General features: G+C 47.7%; 1 protein-coding gene across 4 annotated transcripts in view; it reads right to left on the reverse strand.

Annotated features, from left to right (window-relative positions):
* Positions 1-3,546: 3,546 nt before the first annotated feature.
* ARHGEF19 (Rho guanine nucleotide exchange factor 19) overlaps positions 3,547-20,872 on the reverse strand; it is a 63,797-nt gene continuing 46,471 nt past the window's right edge. For 3 of the 4 annotated variants that reach the window (XM_029578663.1, XM_029578662.1, XM_029578661.1), the window contains 7 exons: positions 18,792-18,866; positions 18,604-18,693; positions 16,397-16,560; positions 15,797-15,955; positions 15,096-15,175; positions 8,574-8,678; positions 3,547-5,355 (listed from right to left, as the gene is read on the reverse strand). In XM_029578663.1, the coding sequence (XP_029434523.1) occupies positions 5,198-5,355; positions 8,574-8,678; positions 15,096-15,175; positions 15,797-15,955; positions 16,397-16,560; positions 18,604-18,693; positions 18,792-18,866 (831 nt within the window). In that variant the 3' untranslated portion in view covers positions 3,547-5,197. Of the gene's footprint in view, positions 5,356-8,492; positions 8,679-15,095; positions 15,176-15,796; positions 15,956-16,396; positions 16,561-18,603; positions 18,694-18,791; positions 18,867-20,872 lie in introns of all 4 variants that reach the window. The other variant, XM_029578664.1, reaches the window with a different exon arrangement.

Raw genomic sequence — 20,872 nt, forward strand, 5'->3', positions numbered from 1 at the left:
TCCCAGTTATGATGTTATGGGCTGCGAGTTCCAAACTAGCCCCTTCGCTTCAGTATTTGCAAAAGAATCATCCATTCTGTTCCAGGCCTCAGTACCTTTATATCATTTAATTACACTTACTTCTAAGAAACATTTACAGGCCGCTTTTACAATGCAACATCTTGGACTTTTTCTTATGAGCAAAAAAAAAAATGTCGGCAGTTTTACCAGGGAGGAAAGTAAGATGACAGACTGCCGGGCGCAGGTTTTCATTTCTGGACGGCCCTAGCATCTTTCTTTGCAGCAGTAAAAACAGGCAGGGCACTTCACTTCCTTTTCAGGAGACTGCTCCTCATCATTTGGTTACTAAATGCCTGATTTTTTTTTTCTTAATGCTCAGAGAAAGAGGGTGGTGTTGCCCAACTCCTTCACGTCAACCCAAAAGAGGTGGTTTCGATCCTGGTATTGCCCCATTGCATGCATGAAGATGTAGTCATACTTTTTTTTTTTTAGCTCAAATCAGAACTACAACTCCACGCATGCAATGGGGCACAAGTGGCACAGGGTCAGCATCATTACGTTGACCTGGGTGAAGTGGGCAACCCTATCAATAGCCGGTGAATACTTATCCACCATCGTCCTAGCTTCTCTTCCACCAAAGAACCTGCCCAGGTTGTGCTTTTGCTGTGTGACTCACCCTGGAGAGGTCGCCAGGGTCATGGCCATGCATAGGACAGGACGGATGCAAAAAAGCAAGAAAATGTAAAGCATCTGGTTAACTCTAAGGACAGGTGCCCTCCATTCAGGTGATTGTATTCAAGTATTAACAGTGGCCAACTAGGAGAGAGCTGGACTCGCAGAGGCCACAGGCAAGCCTGTAGAGGTGAAGGGGACGTCTTGCAACTGTCAGTGGCCAATACTGCATGAAACGGGGCAACTTGACATGGAGCCTTGACATGGCTAACAGCAGTACCATTTTTACTGCTTTTTCTCTTCAAAAGATCTGTCCAGTACATTTCAATGAAGGGGTTTAACAGATGTACCATTTTCTGCCCACAAAAACCACTCCTTCTGTGTTCAAATTCTGGCAACCTCAGTCCCAGAGGCATTATGATAAGACTCAGAAAGCCCGAGTACTATCGTTCCTGAGCCAGGAAAGTCCTATCAACATTCATTCCCAAATCTGTTGGCCTGGACTAAATTTGAGATCGCAGCCGAGGCCTGTGCGTACAGTCGAGTTTGTCTCCCACACACCCTAGAAAATGAAACAGAACAGAATTTCTGTTCCTGCAGATGCGAGGAGCCCAGGGCTCGAGGCAGAAAGCTACCCCCTGATTCCAGAGTTATAGACCAGGAAGAACAAATTCATGCCAGGCCTTGACAAGATCTCACACTTCCAACCACAGAGGTTCATCTAAGGTACCACTGAGGTCTAATCCAACACTGAGTTTGCAGAGTTGAGGAGACGGTGGAAGGGATGGGATTCAGTCCTCCTGCTCCCAGAATAATACAAAGGTAAGAAGTTATCCCACTGCTTTACTTAACCCTTCCTTGACTTTAGAACGCATTGGAGTAGATCCACTTGGACTCTTCAGAGGTTGCGATGCCTTTTCATTTAATGAATAGAAGAGATTTTATGCTGTTCAAGGTCACACTGCCCCCTTCCTTCAGACACGACCACAAGGCTGAAAGAAGAAAGCAGTTATTACTAGAGCCAGGATTGCTTTGCTGACAACATTTGCTAAATACAAATGCTCCCGTCCTTCAGCTTGCAGTACCTGCTTAAGAAGAGAGCAGTGTGGCCACGCATTTTGGCACCTTTTGCATGGATGCACCAAAACTGGGCTCACGAGCCAGATCTGGCAGCCCTGGCTTGCCAGCATTTTCTTTCGCGGTGCAACGCCCTAGTCCCCAGGTTCATTTTTAGTTTCCTCCCCTGTCCCACTTCTTTGCTTCTAGGGATTGTCTGTGCCTATCCCACGTGTTATTGAATTGTATTGTAGATTTTATTTCCACAGGGAGGTTTGTTTGTCCAATAAAAGGTAACCTACCAAAAGCTCCTCCCCCCGTTTCAGCTCTACTATAGTCAATGGGTTTCAAACTTCTCTGAAGGCAAATTAAATGCAGAATGCACTATGTTAGGGGATGCACAGACTGGGAGAGCCAATCAAAAAGTGCAAAATGCATGAAATTAAATGCTCAAGCTTCCAAGTGTCTAGAAAGTAGGGGGAGAAATACTGCCTTCCAACCTGCAGAGGCAGACAGCTGGTCCCCCTTTCCGCACGCCTGTATCTCATTTCCAGGCGTGAGATCTGCCTTCTCCCACTGGCTGAGCAACTCTCCGATCTTCAAGACCATCGGCTGGAAACGTTTGCAAGAGGACATTCAAAACCTTGGAAATGTCATTGCGTGCATACACATACGTACATCTTTAACTTTTTAAAAGCTCCCACGCATAAGCGCTTTCTCTCCTGGGGGACCTTGGGATAGTGGCTGCTAGGAGTTTTAGCACAAGGACGGTCTATTGTTGACTTCCTTGGCATATTTGCAGAAATGGACCGCCAACCTTTTTTGGGGGGAGGGGGTGTCAGTTCAAAGCAAGGCTACCTTTGTCCTAACCCACAGGCCAATACAGTAGTGTGCTCCCACAGAGCGCACTGTTAACCTGCCCTTGGACGCGCGTTTTCCCTTACCCCTTATTCAGTAAGGGACCGAAAATGTGCGTCCAAACCGCGGCACCTAATAGCGCCCTCAACATGCAAATGCATGTTGATGGCCCTATAAAGTATTCGCGCGCGATTCAGTAAGTAAAATGTGCAGACAAGCCACACATTTTACTCTAAGAAATTAGTGCCTACCCAAAGGTAGGCGCTAGTTTCTGCCGGCACCGGGAAAGTGCACAGAAAAGCAGTAAAAACTGCTTTTCTGTGCACCCTCCGACTTAATATCATGGCGATATTAAGTCGGAGGTCCCGAAGAGTAAAAAAAATTTAAAAAAAAGAAAAAACAAATTTTTAAATGGGCCTGCAACTGTTGGGCCGAAAACTGGACGCTCAATTTTGCCGGCGTCCGGTTTCCGAGCCCATGGCTGTCAGCGGGCTCGAGAATCGACGCCGGCAAAATTGAGCGTCAGCTGTCAAACCCGCTGACAGCCGCCGCTCTGGGCTAAAAGGAGGTGCTAGGGGTGCACTAGTGTCCCTAGCGCCTCCTTTTGCCTGTTTCTACCGCACCACCTAATTTAAATACTGAATCGCGCGCACCGGGAGAGCAGGCGTTCGTCCACTCTCCCGTGGACTTTACTGAATCGGCCTGAAAGGGATTCCCAACCTTTCAGGGACTGGAGACCCCTTTTCCACTTGAAAAACCTTTGCAGACGCCCGTGCACCTCGCTTTAGTTTTTTTTTTTCATTCCATAACAAAAGAAATAATGATGCGCTCCAAAATCATTCACAATGGATAAAAGCTTAATCTGAAATAATGCTTACTGAGCTAAATCGAATACACAGGGAGAGAAAGTTCCAGAGCGAGTTAAAAAGTGCCCTCCTGGTTGAAGGGTGAAGCCAGTAGCGGCCTCCACTTCCCACTCCAGCTGCGAGTTCAAAACAGTTCAGGCTGCAACTCAGGGGGACCTGGAGGAGCCCTGCTCTCGGATTTTCAAAGGGTAACTGCCCGCGGAGCTTCCTTTTGAAAACCGGGGCCGGCGGGGGACGACGCTGCTTTCGTACCTGCGCACTTTGCATCTGCGTGAAAGCAAGCACGAGGATTTCAACAGTAAATCCCTGCCCCAGCCTAATGCTGCTCCTTACAAAAGGGCCTTTTTCTCGAGGGTGAATGCGTCTTTACCTGAACAGCTTTGAAATTTACTCTCCCTGCAAATTGACCCCCTTTGAGCCTGCTTTTCTTTTATGGCTCTTACACATACGGAAAATGATAGACACACAACCATTTCAAGTTTAGAAAATGCAAAAGAATAGCCCGCTTTTCAAAGAGAAGAAGGCCTATGAGATCTCCCTCTCTTCTTTAATGTTATAAGCACACCCGGCTGTCTTCTCTTCCTCCCTCCTCAATCTCTGGTGCTCCTCTCTCCCTTGAAAGGCTGTCACCTGCTCTTACTCCCCTTAACCAGCTCATGCATTCCTCTTCCTCTTTATTCTCATGTTCCTTCCTTCCTTCTCCCCCCTGCCTGTCCTCTCAATCCCAGTTTCATTTCCTCTTTTTTTTCTCGCACTCCTTCTAGTCACTTTTCGGGTGTGGCTCTCCCCTCCCCGTCAGACCAGTGGCAGAGCAGGGAATGCTTCGCAGCGCTGTGAGGACCCTGCCTTCCTCAGGCTGCCTGCAACGGTGGCTGCTGACGGTTCTGACAGCCCCAATCGGGCCCTCTCTTCCCCACATCCTCACAGTGCAGCAGTGGGGTTTGTGACTCTCGGGGGCTGGACGTGTGGCTGTGTAGTTTGAGGCTCCTACTGGGTGAATAACGGCCCTGCGCTGTCGCTGCGGCAACGTGAGGTGAAGTTTCTGGGGCAGCAGTAGGGTCCGCGCTCGCTCCGGGCCTGTGCCGGCAGCTCCGCTAAGCACAGGTTGGAGCAGCCCTGCTTAACCTTCTTGCATCCCTTCTGGCAGCCCCCCCTGGGGATGATCTCATGGAGCCCACGTTGGGAACCATGGCCCTAACAGATGCTCAGGATGTATGACGGCCCCTGCTCCCAATGTACCAGCTGACTGAATTTGGGGGTGTTTTTTTTGTATGGGTGCTACTGGCAGATGTCAAAAAGAAGTATTTTCCAGGGATTTGCAGCCCTGCCACTTCTGAGAAAGCTGGGTTAGAGAAAGCTTGCAACACTTAGGCAAATTCAGAGGCATGAGAAAGAAGACACATTGTTTTGTTTTGGTTTTTTTTGTTGTTTTTTTTAGAACTAGCATTGACCATTCACCAATGCAGGGACTGATTTCCTCATTGTATGTTCTATAAATAAGTGACTGAATCAGTCTCTCCTGGGGCCGGCGCCACTGGAGAGTTCACACTAGGAACCATCATCATCATCATCACCACCCCGGCATGCGACCGCATCAGTGGGAGGGCAGGCCAGTCATCATGCCCAAAGTTGAGGCCACGACCTCCTGTCCTCCACCGCCGGGAGCAGGTGCTGGGCACCGTAACCGAGCGCTCGTTCACAGGCAGTTTGTCCGGGTGCGCAGGGCCTGGCAACAGGGGGTCCCCTCACACGCGTTCTTCTTCCAGCTTCTGCGTGGCGTGCCGGATGCGGTGGTTCTCACGCAGGTTCCGGAGCCGGGCGTTCTTGCTGGTTATTTCTTCCACGTGGGTCTTGGGGATCCAGCCCCGCTCTCCATCTGACAAACGTACCCCTTCAATCCAACCTGTGCGAGAAGGATAGGATTACGGATCTTAACATCCATTGCTGCACCCCCCCCTCCCATCCACATCAACGAGCGGCGATAGCCAGACTGCTCCCGGGCATGGGCACAACACACGGAGGTCAATACTGAAAGGGGCTGTCTGTCTACGTTTTAGACTCATTTGGACAAACTACACACTTTTTTATTTTTTGCCCTGCCAAACGGGTAAGTTTCAGACAGTTTGAGTCATTACCTGGATAAAAGAGAGGCAGTGCAGAGGCGTTGTGGGGGCAAAGTTTAAATTTAGCCAAACAGCACTAGCTGGAGGAGTTTAGCTGTGGCGGAGAGCAGGTCTAATGTGGTGTGGGTACACTGACCCGGCTACTCTTAAATTCTGCGCCCATTTCAGCAGGTGCAAGCGCATGCAGGTAGTGTTGCGGGGATAATTTTCAAAACTAAAGTTATGCACGCAAGTCCCCTTTGAAAATTGGTGCAAGTTATAGGTGCATCTGGCAGCTAACTTATGGGTGATGTCATAACTACCCCCTTATTGAGATGCACATTGCTCTAAGGATTCTATGGAAATAAATAATAAAGAAAAAAGTCTGGTTTATTGAAAATACAATTCCTACAAGGTTGATTATACATGATGTTTCATGAGCCCAGATCATCTGTATGTCAACATGATTGTCTACTGCATCTTAAGCCCTGGGTTCAACTTTGATACTGAATTTTGTATTTTTCTACTCTCAGTAAAGATTACAATTAAAAAAAAAAAAAAGTCTGAAAATGAACGCAGCTCCTGCACAGACTTGTTTTGCTAAAAGAAATTGAGGTCTATTGGAAAAAGGCATCCACAAAGGTGGGTGGGGAGAGACGCAGTATTTTTCAGTGCCAGTAATAGCTTGCAGGCCTGTGAGTACTTTGCACTCGCGGGCCTGCAAGCCAATTTTCAAAGGGAAACTCTCCACAGAGTTTCCCTTTGAAAATCCCACAGTTGTCAGTGCCGTGAGGATATTTTTACCCCTCTTCTCCAATACTTTGCAGGTATGCAGAGGTAAAGGTTTCAAACCCCAGGGCACAGTTCAGCTGGTCCGGCCTGGCCCTGCTCCCAGCACCGCCTCTTCCCTCCCCCCCCCCCCCCACGTTGTGAACATGCAAATGATTTCCCCCACAGAGGGAGATGCGCAGTTTTCAAAGGTGGGATTTCTCTGCTATTTATCTGTATCAGTCCCTTGAAAACTCTCCCGGAAATGAAGGTAAATGTGATGTTTTTGAAAGCTCTGGAGGCCATTTTTGGACTTCTTGTCCGATTCCTGAAGAAGAATTCAGGGAGGAACGACAGACATGGGACGGGTCCTAAACTGACTGAGGGTGCTCAGCACCAGCACTGCCAGCATTGCTATGGATCTGCAGAAATGTGGTGCTTATAGCTGATTTTGGTGTGTTTAGAGAAGCCTCAGAACCCAAATAAAAGGGGAGAGGGTGAGGGATAAATGTAATTCGTGGGACAATGGGATTAGAACCGGAGGCACGGGGGAGGGGCAGGGAAGTAGTGAGAGAGCCACACCGGGGCCGCAGTGAGCTGGAAATACTGGTCCTCTAACTAAGGGGAAGCAGTAATTCAAGGCCCTGCAGGACAGGGACTGGATCAGTGAAGGTGTGGAGCAGATTATAAGGCCAGCCCTCAGAGGCTCTTATCTGGTGCAGGAGCTGCTTTCCTGCTCACGGGGCCGACTTCTTGCTTCCTCGCTAATGAACTCGGTTTCTGATCCTTCGGTGCTGGATTCTCTGCCTTGGTCCCCAGTTGCTTGACCTTGCCTGTCCGCTGGGAGGCTGCCCTCTTGCCTTTCCTAGTTCTTCCAGGATGTGCTTCCTGGCCCTCCACTCTGAGCCAGGTACATGAGCAGCGAGAGGGTCATTTTATAACAGCCCTTGTGGAGCTAAAACGTCTACGGGCACAAGAGTCTGTCTGTCTGAAAAATCGCGGGCTTGTCCCAAAGTATTGCGCCTTCGCGTATGGGCACACAAATGCTTTCCCTGCCTCAACTCCGCCCCGCAGAAAACCTCTCGCTAGTGCCGGTCCTTCTACATGCACAGTCCCCTGATTGATTTTCAAAGTGCCACCTATGCACATAGACCAGGGTGCAGCTGGACTCGGTGCCACAGCGCGGTGGGTGCTGGAATCCACTTTCACGCAAAGAGGACTTTTTTTTTTTTTTTTTTTTTTTAACAGATGGGGTCTGGGTTTTTGTCAGGACAGCAGCCGCACTGAGCACTGGAAGCAGCGATTGGGTTTCTGTCCTGTGTTCTTCCGAGGGGAATACCTGGGGCCGTGACAGAGCAGATGCAGAAGCTGAGATGCAGTTGACAGCTAAGAATTTCAAGCATCTTTTCACCTAATGGAGTCTCCTTTCAGAATCGAGTACAGACAGTGCGATCCTACCGTCTTCTCTGCGAGTATCTAACGGGTTGACAGAAGAATGTATTTTGCTTATTTAACATTGGCTTTTTGGACAGTATGTTTTGTTTTGTATATGAATTAATGCGAGTTGATACCCTGAAGCTGGCAGTTGTGCCAAAACCTGGCCATGGTAGGTGGTTTTTAGTTTATGGGTATTTGTGGCCTATATACTTATTTATTTTATTTTATGTATTTATTTAAAGCTTTTCTATACCGGCATTCATGACACAATCATATCATGCCGGTTTACAAATAACAGGGGGGTGGCAATAACTTTGTTCTTTTTAACCAGTGCGGAGGAAGCAAAAAGTTACAATATAACAGGGTTGTTGAAACTGGGGGAGGAAGGAGACAAGAATAGTCAAGAATAAATATAAATCTTTACAGAGGTAGATTCTTTACATTGTGCAGTAAGGTCTCTTTATGGAATTTATTTACATTGGCAGTAAGGTCTCTCAATGGATAATAGACTCTGGAGGGCTTGACTGCTGAAGGATCTCTCCTTGGATATTAGTTTCGGGAAAGGCTTGTTTAAATAGCCAAGTCTTAAGCCTTTTTCTGAATGTTAATAGGCAAGGTTCAAGTCTGAGATCAGGTGGTAAGGTATTCTGTCTGTATATTTATCCAGATATACATTTTTTTTATACAATTACTGTTTTTCTATATTTTTCTCGTTCTTTCTATGTATTTCTACCTGGTAAAATCCCAGACTGTTGGATTAGGAGATAAGGACATTTAGATCACGTTTGTATCAAGAAGCAGCCAGATTCCTCACCATCGCTGGTCTTGGTTTTGAGTCGCAGGATATCGGCCTTCTCCAAGGTCAACTCATCGTGCTCCTGCGCCTTATATGCCTTGATGCACTGAACCTGCAAAATATCTAAAGGGAAAAAAGTATTATTGCCATCAAGTATGTATGTTCGAGTGATCATAGGTAAACAGATTTAAGGATAAATTACAAGTCATCAACTGGAAAAAAGGAAGGGGAGGGATAGCTAGTGATTGAAATCATTTTGGGTCGTACGCAATTATTATAGCAATGGAACAGCAGAACTTACGAGGTAAGGAGGCGGCACTGTGGGTTAATTTGGGAAGACAGAATGGAATATTTATTTATAGTGCTGCAATGTGCAGATCTCCATGACAGACAGAAGAAATAGATAGTGATTTAAGGGAGGACATTCCCAACACGGCTATGAAAGGGGAGGTGCTACTGCTAGGGGATTTCAGCTGGATGTTGACTGGGACAACCCGGCTGTGGTGTCTTCTGGAAACAGGAGATTCTGGATTCTCTGCAGGGAGAACCCGCAGGGGCAGGGGCAGGGGCAGGGGCGATACTGGGCCTGATGCTTACCAAAAAGGGGGCAACGTTTCTGATGTTGTACTGGACGATCATCTGGGATCCAGTGATCAGCGGAGGGTGGGGATCAGCCGTAGAGCGTAGGAGACGAAGGTTCATTTAGAGGCCAGGGTCCTAAACCTCAGGAAAACTAACATCGGGGGGGACCTCAAGGAGTCGTTAGCTGGATGGGAAAATCCAGGGGAAGCAGAAGGGCAGTGGGCAAACCTAAAAAGATACTTTAAGGGCAACTAAGCCTTTTGTGAGGAAAGTAAATGAAGGGAAGAGGAAACAGAGGCTGCTGGGGTTTGCAAGTGGCTGAAAAGGTAAAGAAAAAAGTTATTAATGTTCATAAAATGCGAGAGATCGCAGAAAGAGAAAGACAAGAAACAATATCTAGAAAAGCTAAATCTGGAAAGCTGCAAATGGAGGAAAAAACAGAAAATATGGTAAAATAGGGGAGAAGTTAGATCAGTTAGTGACAGAAGTGCAAAAGTAGGGCCGGAGAATGGAAGAAAAAGCAAAACGACTTAAATATTTCTGTGTGGGGTTCACTGTGCGAGGGCCTGTGCAGTACGACCACACGAAATGAGCTCCGACAAGACCGGAAGCGAGGTAAACCTCAAGCAGCTTTCATAAAGGCGAGGAGCTCAGGCGATGGGGCCGGATGGGACACATCCGAGGGTACTCGGGGAACCTAGAGAAGTCCTGGCAGCTCCGCTACAGTAATTCTGGGGGACTGGAGAGGGGCAGACGTGGTTCCCATTCACCAAAGCGGAAGCAAGGAGGAGGCTGGGAATTACAGGCCGCTTAGTCTGGGGTGAGGAAATGAAGGGAATCGCTGCTAAAACAGAGGAGAGGGCAGTTTGGGGAGTCCACGGGATGCAAGAGCCGAGGCAGCACTGGTTTACCAGCGGTAAATCTTGTCAGACGAATCTGATCAATTTCTTTGCTTGGGTAACCAGAGAGTTGGGCCAGGGGAGAGCGCTAGACGTAGTGCACTTGGATTTCAGCAAGGCCTTCGACACGGTTCTGCATAAGCGTCATAAAGAAGTTGGGCGCCCTTGGTATGGGCCCGAGAGTGACTGGCTGAGTTAGAAGCCGGCTGGATGGCAGGGGACAAAGAGTAGTGGCAAATGGAGTTTTCTCTGAGGAAGGGGCATTACTAGCGGTGTGTGACGGGGTCACTATGCTAGACTATATAGGAACCAAAGGTTCAGAAGAAGGGGGGAAGGAAAATACAGCAACATCAGGCTAGAGACGTCCCTTGGTTCCTTCCCCCAGAGGTGGTAGGTCCAGAAGAGCCACAGGTGTGGGAAATTAAGGGTGGAGCTGGTGAGGCCAATCCATGGTTTCAGGGGGAGGGCCAAAGTGAGGAGGGGCCATTCCGAGCCAACCAGCTGCGAGTGGAGGAGGAGTCTCCACAGAATAAAAAGGACTCCCTGTTAAAACAGTCTCAGTCTCCTGCCGGGGACTGAGGAGGAAGGAACGGGCTGCCTGGGAAACTTGGACACTGGATATCCCTGATGGTGTGAAGGACTGCAACCACTATCACAAGGAAGGTGAGTGCGGGGACTTCTGTTGGTTTGGACTTATGATAAAGACACTTTACCTAGAGAACTGCCAAGCGGGTTTCACACAAATTATTCACTCCCTGACCCACAAAGCCGGTCATACCCAATTTAACCCTAAGGCCCTATTTACCTTGATCTCAAATCTTACCAAACCCAATGTGTTGTCACCTCAGGTTCTCTCCACACAGTCTTGATGCAATGAAATTGCTCTTTTCTTTAAGAATAAAATCTCCAACATCACTGCTAAATTCACCCCAATACCAACAATATAACCCTCCCCACCCCACACACACCCACCAACCTCTCATCGCTTGAACCTTCCTCAACCCTGGAAATAGAGAACATCTTAAAAAAAATGAGACCTTCTTCCCATTCCTCTGAAACCATTCCCACCAAACTTCTACTTGCCATCCCTAAAACCATAGCCACCTCACACTCCAAAATTGTAAACTGTTCCCTTGAACAAGGCTTGGTCCCCAACTCCCTGAAACAAGCTGTGGTCAAGCCCATCCTAAAAACCCTCCAACCTGTCTAACCTCTGTCCCATCTCCAATCTCCCTTTCCTTTCTAAAGTCCTTGAGAAACTAGTAAATTCCCACCTTTCTGATCACCTTGAACAATCCAACATACTCCTACCAACACAATATGGTTTCTGAAAGCATCTCAGTACGGAAACCCTACTCCTCTCCCTAACAGATACCATTATCAAAGGAATGGATGCTGGCAACTCCTATCTCATTGCTATGCTAGATATTTCTGCTGCCTTTGATACCGTCAATCACAACATCCTTATCAACACTCTCATCAGCATAGGAATCTCCGGCACTGCTCTTTCATGGCTTAAGTCTTACCTCCAAAACATCAAACCTTTACAACTCCTTCAGAACGCTACTGCACGCATCCTCACTAATGTCAATAAGAAAGAACACATCACTCCCACCCTCATTGATCTCCACTGGCTTCCCATTCACTCACGAATTATTTACAAAACCCTAACCCTCATTCACAAAAGCATTACCAATGAACATTACAACTGGTTAAACCCACCTTTCCTCCCTCGCACCTCCACAAGACCAACCTGTTCCTCACTCCGTGGAACTCTAATTTCCCCCTCCATTAAATCTACTAGACTTATTTCCACAACCAACAGAGCCCTTTCCCTTGCAGGCCCCACCCTTTGGAACTCCCATGACTCTTGACCTACGTACCGAAACCTCCACACCCAACTTGAAAAAGAAACTTAAAACCTGGCTCTTCCTCCAAGCCTACCCCCTTTCATCATCACTTACTAACCCTCCCCATCCAGGACCCACACCTAACACTTGTCCCCTCTAGCCCTCCTCTCCCGTCTTCTCTCTCCTAATCAAAAGCCAGCAATAAATACAAATGCATCACTTAACCTTGTATATGTTTGAATGTTATACAACCTCCTCTTTAACGGGTGTTGTATACAGGGTTATATAACCTTGTATATAACGAATGTGTCGCTAAACCCTGTACATAACCTTTCCCTTGTGTCGTTTTACTCCTTCCCCGCCCCCTCCTATGTCACTCCTAGTTGAATCCCTCCTTTCTAATTTATCCAGTATTTGCTCTGTTACTGCATTCTATTGTTTCCTGTTCTTTGTAAAGGCAATGCCTATATATACATTGGTTGTAAGTTACATGTAAACCGACACGATGTGTAAACGGTTGTCAGTATATAAAACCGTTTAAATAAATAAAGCGGGTGGTTGTATCCTGGGAAGAGAAACCAGCCCAAGAGATGTGGTGGCAGTGGGGCCAGATTTTTGAACATTGGATCTGTTTGTTGGAGATGAACTTTTGAAGCCAGACTTCAGAGACTGAGTTGTTGGCTCAGTGGGGAAGGCATCTGCCTTCTATCCAGGTGGTGAGGGTTCAAATCCCACCTGGGGACTTGTAAGATAAATATGGCTAAATTGCTATTTTGAGTGCCTGAGTGACCAGGGAAGCTGGGACAGGGATTGGATCCCAGGAACACACAAGCGGCAGTATACAGACCGGGGAAAGCGTCACATGGTGCCTCAGGGATTGGGCTTTGAACCGGTTCTTTTCAACATTTTGTGAGCCACACTGCAGAAGAATTCCCAGGAAACGTTTGTCTTTTTGCCTAGGATACCAAAATCTGCCACAGGGTAGACAGATAGGAAGGTATGGAAAACATGAGACGGGGTCCAGCGAAGCTTGAAGAATGGTTTAGGGGTTGATAGCTAAGATAATGCTAAAAAAAAAATGCAGTTATACATTTAGGATACAAAACCCAAGGGAAAGGTGCAGCATTGGAGGTGAAGTTTTTCAAAGCACAATGGAAGAGCAGGATCTGGGGGTGACTGTATCTGATCTTAAGGTGGCCAAACAGGTGAATAAAGTGGTGGTAAAAGCCAGAAAGATGCTTGGCTGCATAGGGAGAGGAATGGTCAGCAGAAAAAGGGAGGTGATGTTGCCCCTGTATAGGTCCCTGCTGAGACCTCACTTGGAATACTGTGTACAGTTCTGGAGCCCACACCTTCAAAAGGATATAACCAGGATGGAGTCGGTCCAGAGGGAGGCTACTGAAATGGTCAGTGGTCTTCATTCTGAAGCATATGGGGACAGACTTAAAGATCGAAACATGTCTACTCTAGAGAAAGGTGAGATATGATAGAGACATTTAAATACCTTCACGTTTTCCATGCACAGGAGGGGAGCCTTTCTCATTGGAAAGGAGGCTCTAGAATGAGTGGTCATGAGAGAAAAGTGAAAGGGGGAAGACTCAGGAGGAATCTACAGAAATATTTCTTTACAGAGAGGGTGGTGGATGCGTGGAGATGGTGGAGACACAAACAGTATCTGATTTCTAGAAAGCCTGGGATAAACAAGGGGGATCTTTGAAGGGAGTGTTAGGAATTCTAAGCTGAATCAGTTTGTGTGGGTGGGCAGTACGGTGTTTCTTCTGCCGTCATATTTCTATGTCCTTACTAGAGGGTGGGAGCAGGATTCTGCCACATCGCCTACCACTTCATAGATCAATGTGTATCCTCACTACAAAGGGCACAAAGTAAGGCAGCGCGATATCATCTATCATTCTGTACACGAGTTCACATCCACACTACAATCCCTTCTTCTTTCTCAAATCGATTATTGCACATTTCGAACTGGGGCTTCCAAAAGTGTCAGCTAAAGGTGTCCCGCCCCCCCGAGATCAAATTCCTTTAGTTCTGCGTAAGCTTCTTTGGTTGCCCTTAATGTAAAGAGCCAAACTTAAGCTCTGCGAATGTGCTACCGTTAGTATTGCCACCTGTGAAACAGCCCTGCCTCCAGGAGCCACATAAATGAGCCTTCTCAATAAGGGCCACCACTGTGGCATGCTCTTCAGGCCACTGCGGACCACCATGAGACGCTGAAAAAGCTAAAAGCTTTTTACTTTCCTCAGGCTCTCTCCCAGTTTTTAATTTTCTCAGGTTTTTTTTGGTTGTTGCTTTTTTTTTTTTTTTTTTTTGATTAAGTATCTTGTGGTTAGGATTGTGGACCCTTGTGTTGAGGTGAGGTTGATGCAACCTACAGGGAAGGCCCTGTAGGTCCTCACCGCCAACTGGCAGAGCAGACTGTGCACAGCCTGGACTGGAGCTTCGCCTTTACCGATCCCGTTCCCCTCAGGTTGAGCCTTTGGGGTCCGGGGGGGCTGGCAGGTCCTTAGGTGGATGTCTCAGACGCTGGCGGAAGAGTAGATCCGGTGTCAGGCTGAGGTCGCAAGCAGGCAGCAGAGTTCAGGCAACAGTCGGTGGCAGGCAAGGATAGTCCAGGCTGAGACCTGCGGCAGGCAGAGTAGTCAGGGCCCCGGTAATGGTGGGGCTAGGAGAGAGAAGGGCAAGGCTGAGCAGGTTGAAGAGACTGAGACAAGGCTGGGCAGGCTGAGGAGATGGAGGCAGGGCTGAGGACAAGGCCGAGGATAGTTGACCCTTTGCCGAGGCGCTTCCGTGTTGCACGGCTGGGGGTTAAAATACCCGGCCACGTGATATTATCAGGGAGCGCGGGTGAGGTCTATGCCCACCATGGCGCCTTCATATGGCGGCGTGCGCGCACACCTGCGTCATGTGAGTGAGCCAGCTCGCGGGAGCAGCCCACGAACCAGCAAATGCATTTTATTATATTTTGTCCCGTTCTATCTGTCATATTTTGTTGTATCGTACGATCAGTTATGTCTAGATGTCTCATGCCGTTCAATGTTCTATTTTTGTGATCCGCCTAGGACAAATTGTCTCTATGGACGGAATCTGAAATGTAAAAAAAAAAATAGATAGGGGCACAGGACAGGTCAGAGGCAGGAGGTGATGCACCTGTTGCTAGGGTCAGGCACATGACAGCTGGAAGGGAGATGCCTCACCTTCGTTCTCCAGCAGCTGCTGGGAGTCAGGCTGTGGACTGGCAGGAACCATGGCAGAGATCCAGCGCTGCTTCTCACTTCTAATGGGACAAAAGCAGAGTCGGAGCGAGGCAAAGAGAAAGAAGGAGAGAGCGACCCACCTCATATCCCTTCTAACTTGGACGTTAAGCCAGACAAATCTTAGGGGTTTAAATTATCCCCCACGCTGAGCAGGTACATTTTTTTGCGAGCAACTCATTACATGCACAAAACTTATGCAAACAGAAAGGGTCAGGGCAAAACTGTAGCCAGTGTGCACGGATATTCAGCACACACTTTGTAAAGTTGTGCGGGGAACTTTATCCAGGTATATTCAGCGGCAGCCGTATCCAGGTAAGTCTGACTGGATATCCCGATAAAGTTTCACACACAACTCCACAAGGATAAACTTACCCGCTCTCCAGTGTTACCCTCATCTCCTTACACACTCCAGCCATGACCTCTCCCCCCACTCCAAATACTCTCTGCACTCTTCCTTGTCCTCTACCCCCCCTCATCTCCACAATCCCTGTCTGTGCTCCTCCTCCCCCCCCCACCCTCTCGCCTTCTGCACCCTCCCTGCTCCGCCCTCCTCCTTCCACACCCACTCTGCATCCAATGCACCCCCCCTCTCCCTCACACCCTCTCTCCACCTGCCCCTCCACTCCCTCTCCCACACTTACTCCGTCTGTGCCCGTAGGAGGAGCTGGTGCTTCAGCCGCTGATTATCCAGAAGCTGCAAATGGAAGACGTGTCCGGGGACGCCCTGCAGCTTCCAGCTCAAGTCCTTCACCCTCAGCTCTGGCATCCTGGCATAAACAAACACAGCAAATCTTCCCACCCTGCAGCGGAAAAACAGAGACCGAGATTAAGGCAAAGAGCAGCAGGGGCTGGGGGAGGGAGGGAAAGAAAGAGGGGACGAGGCAAAGAGACAGAGGAGGACTGGGGAGCAGAGGAGGTGGGAGGACTGCGTGGGTATGGAAGAAGCAAACATCACTGCTGACAGGTCCACGTTTGCTGCGCACTCTGCAATGCCACAAGCCCACGTTTCCAACGGGGGATCTCAGGTTTTGGACTCTGCCTCTACGCTAAAGGAACCGTCCCCTAAGGCTGAGCTAGGAGGTGAACCCGATCTACTTTCACCACGCTGTGCGGATTCACACGGGAAGGAAATCATACTGTCCCCCTCCCACACTCACTCCTTCCCTCACCCTCCAGATTCCTCCCTCTCCCACATTCACTCCCTGTGCCTGAAGGGCACCTCCCTCCCCCCCCTCACTCACTCCTTCTTCCTGGAGAGCAGCAGGCAGTCATTGAAGAGGTGCAGGTACACTGCCTTGGTGGAGAGCTTGAGCTTTGATGCCGAAGCGTTTGTGAGCTGCATGTCCAGTTCCACCAGCTCCCCGTGCTTCACGAGCCAGCGTGACTGGGAGATCAGTGGAAATATCTAAGCAGACCAACAGGAGAAAAGAAGAGAGAGTTAATCCTACATAAACGCCCTTTTACCCCCAGCTTTCTCCTCTCTTTATAACCTATGGGTTCAGAAGTGGCCCAGCCTTCAATGTTTTGTCCCCTGGCCTCCTCCTCTCCCCCAATTATTCTGCAGTCACATGACCGGCTTCTCGGTCTCAGGATCTGGCTAGCACAATATCCCGTGCTTTTCTTGAACGGGAGAGAAAATGAAGAAATTACACTTGCAGGGGAGATGGCAGAACTGCGCGGTGATGGAGGGAAGCTGAGTGAACCTGGCTGTCACCCTACAATAAACGAAGGAGGTTTCGTGAAAGGACACCCAAGACAGGTACCCCAGAAAGCTCTCTGGAAACAGGGGCAACAAGGGAGGCAGGGACGGGGTTACGCAGAGAGAGAACAAGGAAAACAGAAATATCTGGAAGGCTACCCAGGCCCAGCCAATTCCAGATTTGCAAACCCTAAAAGGAAGAGGAAGATGTGGCCATTGTTGCTGGCCCAGAGCTGTACTTCAAGGAGTTTCAGGGCTGGGATAGAGCCAGAGCAGACTACGATCAGGAAGCACAAAGCAGGCACAAAAGGGGAAAGAACAGCACTTTTGTGTAAAATAAAATATATAACATTAAAAGCAACTGAAATGCAGGGGGAATGGGGAAGGAAGGAAGGGGAGATAGTAACATAGAAACCTGACGGCAGAAGAAGACAACCTCATGGCCTATCCAGTCTGCCCGACTAACTTGGCTTTACGGTTCCCATCGCTCCCTCATTTCTTGAAATGGGATACGGTGCTAGGGAGGCTGTTCCACGCACCCACCACCTTCTCTGTGAGTCTCCCTCCTTTCACCCTCGTTTTAGAGTTTTCTTTCCGTTGAAAGAGGCCTGATTCTTGTGCATGGATACCTTGAAGGTATTTAAATGTCTCTATCATATCCCGCCTTTCCTCTGGGGCAGGGAATGTGCGTGAGGTATATTTGCTGACGATTTTGTGGCCCCATAGGCAGTAATGACCCACACTTTGTTGTCTGTCCTCTGAACTGTGATTTTATCATGCCAAAGGGCTGGCAGTTCCCAGCTCAGTTAAGTATTTATGCTGGTGCTAAACTGTTAAGTCATGGCCAGGGCAAAAGAAGCTGTGCAAAGCAACAGTTCAGAGAACAGACAAACTTGAGACATTACCTGAAGCAACACCACAGCAGGGCCAGTGAGCAGCAGGAAGCTGCACAAGGAAAATGTTTGGTTCCTTTCATTAAATTTCTTTTTTGAGTTTTTATGTATTCGTTTTTTTTCATTCTGGGAGCTTTTTTTTCTGCTTGTTTTTTTTTTTTTTGTGTAATTTGTTTTCAGTAAAGTGAACACTATTTGCCGAAACCAAATTAAATGAAGATTTTTGAGGTTATTTTGAATTTTTTGTCATGAAAACCAAAAATGGCCTAATTCGTCCCATTTCACACATTTGTTGCTGCACATCCCTAGTACGAAGCTTTGAAGAGACGCGATCGGCACACGCCGGGAACACCCAGTGCCAGGTGCGCGACCTGCTCACCACACAAGGCTGGGAAAGCTGCGGTGCTGGGTTCAAAACCCGGCAGTCCTGACAGAATCGTGCGATTCTTAAATTTGTAATAGAAATCGAGGAAACGAAAGGCCTGTAGAGCATTTTTAAAAAGGACATTTAAAAAAAAATAAAGATTCTTCTTAGTTTTCCCAAAGGTGCCTTATATTTCTACCTGTGGATGTGAGTAACTTTCTGCTTGCAGAACATAATATTCTAGCAAGCTTCCCCAACCCAAGTTAACATTCCCTGCCTTCAAACCATTTACCTTCACCTCCTGCATCATTCTTCTGTGTATCCCAATCCCGGCTTCTTCCGCCTCACCTCCTCAGAACGAAACAGGCAAAAAAAAAGCATCCGCCGTTCTTGCCTTCGTTCCACGCACCCCGCCGAGCTTCTCTGTCCGCACATGCCCCAAGATCCCCGAAGTAGTCTAGGAACCTCACCAGCCCAGCCGCACGCTCTCACCTTGCTTTCAAAGTGAATCTTCTTATTGAGATGTATCAGCTCCTCCGTTCTTTTCATCGATTGCACGCTGGCGTTGCACTCCCTGACCAGCTGCAAAGAGAAGGGACGTGTTACCGAGAATCTGGTCTCCACGCAGGCGTGGCTTCTGACCTGGCACCACCGCCTTTCAGGAGCTGTTTGCAGGTTACCTTCTTTAGTTCGGTGAAGGCCTTGGTGGCCGTGTCTTCATCCTGGGATCCTGGCGCTGTCTGCTTCAGGATGTTCTGCGGAGACAAATGGACAGATAAACGCGGGAGGCAGACAGTCAGTGCTACTTAAGCCGGATAAGTAGTGTCTTATCCAGTTAAGTGGCAGCCGCTAAATATCCAGTTAAGTTAATCAGATTAGTCACACCCGCCATAGAGCAGGTCCAACGTCTCCGGATATAACTTATCTGGCCAAGTGGCGCCAAATATGGGGATATTCAGCAGCACAGCCGTGCTGCTTACAAAGCCAGTTAATGCTGAATATCAGGCCCACATGTTCTGCAGAGACACACGGACAATTTCGGAGGACGTAATCCTGGAATGTATGGAGAGCATCGCAGGATGCTCTGCAGAGTGAGAAGTACAGGCACACAGCAATTTATGGAATCAGACGAACATCACAGGAACAGACTGAACACGCTGCAGGACAATCTAGAGGAAGAGGTGGAAAGCACTAAAAGATATGCTAGAGTAACACACAAACAGCATGGCTAGACACACAGCAACTGCAGCCCATTCAACAAAAGTGACACATGCAAGCGGAATACGCATACAATATTATGGAATTTATGACTATAGAAAAAAGTGCTGATTCAAGGAATTCAACTGAGAACACAGAAGATAACAGATAAAGACCCATTCAGTCTGCCCAGTTGATCGTCATATTTGGGGCTGGAAAGGAATGTTTTTATTCTAACGGAATTGGCTACAGTGGACGTTTCCACCTTTTCTTGGATTACAATCCAGAGATAACAGGTGTTGGGTAAATAGAAGGTCAAACCTAATTGATCCCCCCCCCCCCTGGTCTTTGCTCTATTACAGGACAATCTGCAGAAACAGATGTATAACATTGCAGCATTATAGTTTGGAAAGGAGAAAAAGCTCTTTCAAGACATGGAAATAAAGATATCTTGAACGCTCTTAATGAGTTCTGTAAGTGTCTAAAAATACCCTTCTCATTGCTTAATACAGAGTCAAAGGTTTCTCCAACCCCTTACATACATCTGCTGCCTGGACACTCTTTTCCACTTATTCCTTGCATTTGGCCCTACCTGGTGGACCAAAAGCAACCAGCAGTTCATTCTCTCAGCCTAGGGAAAGGCTGAAGTTCATACTCAGTGTGGGGGGAGAAGGATCCAAGTTTATACTGAGAATATGAACAGAGAGTAGGCTCATAATTTGTGCAGGGGCAGTGGGGAAAGAGAGATCATATTTTAAACTCAGAGCTTGAGTTGGAAGTGGAGGCAAACCATCCTAAATGTTTTTTTCTACCCTGCTGAAGAACTCCCAGTTCTAAATCCTGCAACTGCTTTGCTTCAGCAGATGATCGCACATGGTGATATTAGCATTTGACTAGCTGACATCTGTATCATGGTCAATTAATAATAATATTATTATTAATATTTCTTTCATTTTTATAATGTAAACCAATATGATGTGCATTTTAATGTTGATATAAAAAAACTGTTAAATAAAATAAACTAGTGAGGATGACTCTTCTTAGGGTCAGCTATTTAAGATGCCTGCTCCCTAGCAAAATGTTAAAATAGGGGATGTCCTACTTTAGGGCAAATCCCAAGTAGTCCATTCCTCTACCTATCTACATAGAAATCCATTGTGTTTAGGTTCCAGTAGTAACTAATATTCAAAACAAGGATTATTCTTCCTAGCAACATTGCAAATGATAGAAATGCTGCTCGAGATCACCAGAATTTTGATGATTAAACCCACAACGACTAGTTTCAGAGAGAGAGAAACTGAATTTTTGCACTAGAACCAAAAGGGATCTTCCAAAAGCAAAGGAACCCACCTTGCTTTTGGAAGAGAGTGTCAGGGCGGAATGCAGTTAATGTTCTCCTGGCCAGTGGAGATACCTAGTGCTGAACATCAGAGTTAAATCAAGACACCACCAGTCAAGGTCACTCAGACCCGACAGGCTATGGGCTTCATTCTGTCCATCCATTTATTAGCGTTTCAGGCTGAGGATTCTAGAACTGGAGAAGGTGGACAGGGCACACTGCCTT

Source organism: Rhinatrema bivittatum, chromosome 15 (genome assembly GCF_901001135.1).
Source record: "Rhinatrema bivittatum chromosome 15, aRhiBiv1.1, whole genome shotgun sequence".
NCBI classification, from domain to species: domain Eukaryota; kingdom Metazoa; phylum Chordata; class Amphibia; order Gymnophiona; family Rhinatrematidae; genus Rhinatrema; species Rhinatrema bivittatum.